This window comes from Hydra vulgaris, chromosome 01 (assembly GCF_038396675.1).
Source record: "Hydra vulgaris chromosome 01, alternate assembly HydraT2T_AEP".
In the NCBI taxonomy this organism is placed as follows: domain Eukaryota; kingdom Metazoa; phylum Cnidaria; class Hydrozoa; order Anthoathecata; family Hydridae; genus Hydra; species Hydra vulgaris.
This window is the reverse complement of record NC_088920.1, coordinates 70,213,792-70,222,065: the sequence shown is the minus strand read 5'-3', so window position 1 is coordinate 70,222,065 and position 8,274 is coordinate 70,213,792. Positions and strand designations below refer to the sequence as shown.

At 28.5% G+C, this 8,274-nt stretch overlaps 1 protein-coding gene across 1 annotated transcript; it reads left to right on the top strand.

The window, feature by feature from the left end:
• Positions 1-1,550: 1,550 nt before the first annotated feature.
• Positions 1,551-2,600, top strand: LOC136074677 (uncharacterized). The gene has a single exon (XM_065787016.1). It carries the CDS (start codon positions 1,551-1,553, stop codon positions 2,598-2,600), a length of 1,050 nt encoding a protein of 349 aa, XP_065643088.1.
• The last annotated feature ends 5,674 nt before the right edge of the window (positions 2,601-8,274 follow it).

Here is an 8,274-nt window from a genome sequence, read left to right as displayed (position 1 = left end):
CATCAACGTAAAATATTACGAAATGCCTACTTAAAAATCCAACGTTGGGCCAACGTTGTATTTTGGTTGTTGGCAACGTCGCATTTGTATTAAAATGATATAAAAACAACGTTGGCGGTTGCAACGCGCAACATTGTTCTAACGTTTTATCAACGTTTGTGTGCTTGCTGGGTTACTTCTTATAATATTCGCCTATTTATTACGCTACCAACAAGAGTTACTGACCATTTTGCTAGAATCATTGACAATATCTTTTCAAATGTGACCAATAAACAACTTATTTCAGGATATCTAACAACTTCTAACTCTGATCACCTACCTCAATTTCTTATTTGTCCTAATTTTAACAAATTATTTATACCACGCAGTCATAATTTATACCGCAGGAGCTTTAAAATTATATTGAAAAATCATATTTTAAAATTATATTGAAAAATCTGAATTATTAAAAGTTGATTGGAATAACATTACCAATAAAAACGATGTTAACTCTTGTTTTTAGGCATTTATTTCTCAAAAAAATTAGTATTAAGAGCTACAAGCGTCAATTCAAAAACTTCTCAAAAAAATTAGTATTAAGAGCTACAAGCGTCAATTCAAAAACTTCTCAAAAAAATTAGTATTAAGAGCTACAAGCGTCAATTCAAAAACTTCTCAAAAAAATTAGTATTAAGAGCTACAAGCGTCAATTCAAAAACTTCTCAAAAAAATTAGTATTAAGAGCTACAAGCGTCAATTCAAAAACTTCTCAAAAAAATTAGTATTAAGAGCTACAAGCGTCAATTCAAAAACTTCTCAAAAAAATTAGTATTAAGAGCTACAAGCGTCAATTCAAAAACTTCTCAAAAAAATTAGTATTAAGAGCTACAAGCGTCAATTCAAAAACTTCTCAAAAAAATTAGTATTAAGAGCTACAAGCGTCAATTCAAAAACTTCTCAAAAAAATTAGTATTAAGAGCTACAAGCGTCAATTCAAAAACTTCTCAAAAAAATTAGTATTAAGAGCTACAAGCGTCAATTCAAAAACTTCTCAAAAAAATTAGTATTAAGAGCTACAAGCGTTAATTCAAAAACTTCTCAAAAAAATTAGTATTAAGAGCTACAAGCGTCAATTCAAAAACTTCTCAAAAAAATTAGTATTAAGAGCTACAAGCGTCAATTCAAAAACTTCTCAAAAAAATTAGTATTAAGAGCTACAAGCGTCAATTCAAGCAATAAATTACTAAAGGAATAATAAAATCAATTCAAGTTCGAAATCATATTCACAGGAAAATGTTAAGGATAAAAGACCCAAAATATATAATTAAACTAAAAACTATCTTTAAAGGCTATAAATATACCATAAGTAATCTAATAAAACTGTGTAAAAAAATACATTTTGAAAAATTCTTTTCAAAAAATGTAAAAAATCTTCGTGAAACCTGGAATAAAAAGTATAATAAATGTCAAAAATATCAAAAACGTACCTCCCAAATAGCTTATAAGTTAACGAAACATACATAACTGAACCAACTCTAATCTGCGAATATATACTTTATACTTTAGCAACTATGTATGCTTTAACAACTATGTATACTTTAACAACTATGTATACTTTAGCAACTATGTATACTTTAACAACTATGTATACTTTAACAACTATGTATACTTTAACAACTATGTATACTTTAACAACTATGTATACTTTAGCAACTATGTATGCTTTAACAACTATGTATACTTTAACAACTATGTATACTTTAGCAACTATGTATACTTTAACAACTATGTATACTTTAACAACTATGTATACTTTAACAACTATGTATACTTTAACAACTATGTATACTTTAACAACTATGTATACTTTAACAACTATGTATACTTTAGCAACTATGTATACTTTAACAACTATGTATACTTTAACAACTATGTATACTTTAACAACTATGTATACTTTAACAACTATGTATACTTTAACAACTATGTATACTTTAACAACTATGTATACTTTAACAACTATGTATACTTTAGCAACTATGTATACTTTAACAACTATGTATACTTTAACAACTATGTATACTTTAACAACTATGTATACTTTAACAACTATGTATACTTTAACAACTATGTATACTTTAACAACTATGTATACTTTAGCAACTATGTATACTTTAACAACTATGTATACTTTAACAACTATGTATACTTTAGCAACTATGTATACTTTAACAACTATGTATACTTTAGCAACTATGTATACTTTAACAACTATGTATACTTTAACAACTATGTATACTTTAACAACTATGTATACTTTAACAACTATGTATACTTTAGCAACTATGTATACTTTAGCAACTATGTATACTTTAACAGCTATGTATACTTTAACAACTATGTATACTTTAACAACTATGTATACTTTAACAACTATGTATACTTTAACAACTATGTATACTTTAACAACTATGTATACTTTAGCAACTATGTATACTTTAACAACTATGTATACTTTAACAACTATGTATACTTTAACAACTATGTATACTTTAACAACTATGTATACTTTAACAACTATGTATACTTTAGCAACTTTCAAAGAGCAAAAGAAAAACTAAAGTTTTCAGAAAACTGATCTGATTTAAATATTACTGAAAATAAAAATACATACACACAAACGCAACGGGTATGCTAAAAAGAAAGAGTTAATATCTTTCTAATAAAAAATATCCATAGTAATTAAAATATATAAAACGCTGAAGTAACTTTACTAACTACGTTGAAGAATGAAATAGAAAATTATAAATCACTATTATGTTTTTGATATGTATACACACTATACTTTTGGGTAACACAGCGTCCCTTTTCGAAGGGTCATCACAGCTGAAAGAAAATAAATTTTTTCATAACTTTGTTTACATGAAATTATAGTAAATTTTCTAGCTAATAAATATGTAAATAAGTTTTTAATATGAAGGTAAGTTTATTTTGTTGTTAAGATACATTATTTTGAAATAATTTTTAATTTTTTTAACTATTTTCTAATCTTATGCTTTTTTCATTTAAAACGGGTACCACCTACTTTTAGTTGGTGGTAACCGTTTTAATAGAAAAAAGCATAAGATTAGAAGTTTCAATTTTTTTTTCTTCAAAGACTTCAGTGTTTCTTTTGGTTGTTTTGACAATGGCCTGACAGCTTCTATGCGCGCGCTCTATCTTTTTTGGGACGATTTGTCTCAGTCAAAATTTTCCAGCGCATGGGGTTACTACTAAAAAGTTTATAAACAGTTAGATGTTACCAAAATAGTTCTTGACTACAGTAGAGGATTCTGAAGAATGAACGCCAGCTAAATTGAGACTATGCGCACTGCAAGACATAAACAAAGCATGAGAATTTTTCTCGAGAACAATTATTTGCACTCCTTCGTATACACTGGACATATTAGCCCGTTATCACAGCACTGGCCCCTACAATCAAATCTGCTTTGATTGTAGGGGCCAGTGAGTCCAAAACGTCTATAATGAGTTTCACATTTTCAGAACCCTTTTTTTATTTTTCTCCAGATTTTCTACCTTTAGAAAACGCTCTTTTACTATCCATTAGATGTGAGATCCTAGGCGGACAAATCGAAGAACGAAAGTGATTTGTTCCGTATCAGACACGCCCGGAGTTCCATCAACAATAATGGAAAAATAAATGGCTGTGTGGATCTTTTCGATAATAGCAGCGAAAACAGTTTCACCACATGCTATAATAAACTCATTTTGAGTTCTCCAAGTCAAATAGTGCGCTTGAATTCTTGTTCCTTGTTTTTGGTGTCAAGAAAATTCTTCTAGATGGAACTGAAGTGTCTTATTTCCCTAACAGCTCAAGGGTATCTAAAAAATTACCATTATCATACTCGTCCAGCATGTTTGATGAACCTATACAAACATGAACATAATATTGAATAAAGATTACATCTAGATTAATATTCCAAGCAAAATTCAAATTATTTTGTGAACATGAATTGCTATAACTCCTCAAAAACTTAGATTTCTCCATATGATATGTTTTTATAATCTGCAGTTATTAAATGATATGTTTTTAATATCTGCAGGTTTTTCATAAAATAAGAATGCGTCCCAAACTCACCCGATTATCATGTTCATCTTCAGAGACCGTTGAAAAATTTGACGAGGAAAATGGCTTTCTTGGACTCAAGGGTTCATCAACGCTGTTGATAGCGTGGTCCGTTTAAAAAAGAATTGTTTTAACAGTTTTGGAATGAAATCATGAATATAAGATTGCGAATAAAAAAATAAATCTGTTAACTTATATCTTGACTACTTGGTCGGACGTAGAGTTATCAGATGCCTTTCTTTTTGAACTTTATCGAAGCCTCTCTTCTAGTGTATGTTTGTTCTTGGATTCTTTTACAACTTTTTCTACAGCATTTTTTTGCCTTGGGATCCTGAATCATGCTTTCGAAAACTGGACATGACTCAGGCCCGTAACTTGGGTGGTAAGTGGGGTGGCTGTCACCTTCCTTTTTAAAAATTGGGCCGGTCTCAAAACTTTACCAAATTTATGGTTTTACTTTCTTTTTTTTAATTAAAAGTAGTGTTGCCTTAAGTTTTTTTAAAATTCTCCCCAAACTATAAAAACACAATAGTTTGCAAAAACGACAATTAAGTTATATTGCATATATATATATATATATATATATATATATATATATATATATATATATATATATATATATATATATATATATATATATATTTTCTGTATTAATTTACAATAAGATATATTCATTTTGTAATAACAACAACGTTTTTTTTTAAATAAAATAGAATAATAAATATTTGAAGTTTGTTGTAATAAAATCTAATTGCAATAAGAGTCTTTTAGATTCTGTTTTAAATTTCTCCAAGGAGTAGTGCTCTTTATGATTGTTAAAAATTTTAATAAAATCTTTTATTAAGAGTTGCATGTGCCTCCTTTATCAGTGTGCCTAGGTAAAGTGTACCTTGTGCCCCCCCACCCTCCTGGTCAGCCCTAGACGCGACGTCTATAAACATGCTTAAAAATCGACTAGATGAACATTTTTTACTGGAAATAAACTTCACATACGTTTCTAGTATTCAACAATGTTCTTAAAGTATGGTACTTGTGTCGCAGATATGCAGGAGTATCTTAAGACTGTTAGTATAGAGGTGCCTAATGCTGCAAATCAGACAAGAAATACTATTATGCGGAAATATAATTGCACAGAGAAAAAAAGAGAATCTAGACAATCCTATATATATAGAGAGATAAAAGTTGAAGAAAGAAATTCTGTTGAAAGTAATTGCTTAAAGTGAATATTTTCTTGTGAATCAAAAATTACCCCGGAAAATAGGAAACTTAAATTCAAACATTTCTGTAGTTTAGATGACAATAGCATAAATGCTTTTTATGCTAAATTTACAAAAAGGAATAAAAAAGTAAGATTGTTTCAGACAATAGCAGAAAATAGTACTCATCAATATTTTATGGAAAATGACAGCATTATTCACAGAGTTTGTAAAAAAGATTTTATTGGAATTTTTTGCATTTCACAAGCAAGAGTACATTATTTTCACAACATTTCAAAAGATCTACATACAGGAGTTCCAGTTGAAAGGAAAGAAAGGAAAGCACATAAAGTACAAATTGTCGCAAACATTGACGAAGTTCGTACTCATATAAACTTGTTTCCACGTATTGAATCTCATTATACTACCAAACAACCAAAAAAAAATATCTTGAAACTAAGTTGAATTTGTCATTAATGTACGAATTATATACTGAACATTACGCAAAAAAAGGAATTCAATATGTTAAGCAAAATAAGTATAAAGAAATATTTGATAAAGGTTAAATAAAAGAATTTAGTCAAAATGTTTCAAGACCAATTTTTATCAAGAAAGAAGGATTGGTAGAGAATCCAAAAAAGTTGTCTTTTGTTTTGATATGGAAAATGTTATTCAGCATCCAAGAGCACATATATGAGATTTTTTTATTAAAAGGAAACAATCACTTTTTAATCTCATTGTTTTTAGTTCAATAGCAAAATTAATAATTAATAATTAAAAGATAACAAAGTTTGCTGTTATGTGTGGAGTGAGCATACTGGTGGTAGAATTGTTAATTGTATTGCATCAACGTTGGTAAATGTTTGATTAGTTTTAGAACATCCAAATGTAATTGAAATCATTCTTTGGTCTGACTTATGTGTACTACAAAATAGAAAATCAATACTTGATTTTGCTTTAAAAGGCTTTATGCTAGAAAATACGCAGATTAATACAAACACACAAAAATTTTCAGTAAAAATTCATTCTCTTATGCATGAAGTTGATAATGGTCTTAATTTAGCTTAATTTTAAAAACTTTAGATAATAATGAAGTATTTAACCAAATTAGCTTAATTTACGTATTAAAAACTCTGAGAAGAAAGCCTCAACTCCACATCCTTCAGTTGAGATCATCAGATTTTTTAAATTTGAAAAATTATCAAAGACTATTAATTTTTTGCAGGTACCTTTTTTCCCCCCGTCAAACAACTAAAATATCATTTAAATATATCACATTTTGTAACATACAAAGACTGACACTTTATCTCTGAACAAGAAATATGTGTAAGTATTTTGAAAAAAGGAAGGACATTACGAATTGGTGCAAAAACACACGAAATAATCCCAATCTCCATCAATTAACATCACGAATTCCTCTAAGCATAGAAAAAACTAAAGACATTAAGCCTATGTTTTATGTCAGCTATTGACTTTTTATGAAGCAATTTTAAAATAAAACTTTTTGTTATAATGAAACTAATATTTTGTTGTTGAAATAATCTTTGATTTTTACGGTATGTTGAAATTATTTTATATTGTTTTTGTATAGTGTACCTTTTAATATTCACTTTCACAATGCGAACAGTGGTAGTGTCATGGTTTTGGAGGTAACCAATCTTTGGTAATTTCAAAAAAAAACTTTTTATTTACTTAAAGAAACAGTTTAAAACAATTGTCAAATTATGAGTGTTGCAAACATATATCTCCGAATCAATTCAATTCATTTAAAAAAATATTTTTATTATAAAAAAATGTTTAAAGTTAATCTGAAGAAATATGGTTACCATCTCTTTCAAATAAATATGGTTACCATGTCTTTCAAATAAATATGGTTACCATCTATTTCAAATAAATATGGTTACCATCTATTTCAAATAAATAAAATTTAACAAAATATATATGTTAAGAAAAATAACTTTAAATCTTTTAACCACATTTTTTCAATGATGTGTTTTTGAGAGTTAGAATAAATAAGCACTCGGGTCGCGAATCGCGAACTTTAAAATTTGTTTTAAGAAAAAATTAATTTTATTAACATTTTTTAGAATTTTTATTCAAATCTAAATTATTTTGCTTGCAGAAACTGTAATGAGGAATGCACATCAAAATTGTTTGTGAGGGTCTTGGCTTACTGCGTCACCAGACTGAGGTGGCAATTTGAGTCAAACATGCCTTTATAACCCTAACCCTGAAAGCCTTTAAAAACACAAGTCTTCACTAAGAACTATCTTCGGATAGAATGATGAATAATATGAAATATATAATAAATTATAATACTTTGCATTGTTTTTTATTATTATTATTTTTTTTCCGTATGCTGTTTACTGAACACTGTTCACTGTACGGAATATAAAAATATTATCTGGACTTAATATACTAATTGAAGTCTAAAAAATGGACGGTCTGGACATTCCATATCTAGACAGTCCATTCAGATCGTCGAGCAAATTATTTATTAAAATAAATTAAAATGCAAATGTTGATACAAAAAGAAGTTAGCCAACAAAATTATTTTAACTATAGGCAAAACACATTCATCACTTTATTTAGCTAAGTACTAGTACCCTAGTGTGTTTTTTAACCAATAAATAGCTAACAATAATTATAATTCATTTTTTAGGGCGGTTCGTTTTTTACAGGCTAGCCTATATTGACCCCATGTGGCGCCCACGACCAAATTTTTAAGTGGGCCCCATATAGGTAGCCCACGTGGGGCTCATTAAATAGCATATACTGGGCACACCGAGGGCCCAGATGAACATGTTGAATGGGATTGCTTAAAATTCTCCTCCTTGACTAACGTGTCACTCTATGACATCACTGGTGTCAACGAATACAATTCAAATTTAGCTTAATGAGTAAATTGAATGGAGCGCCCCTACATCGATTAAGGGTTTTGGTTGGGGAAGGTACTCTTTAAATAAAAGAAAA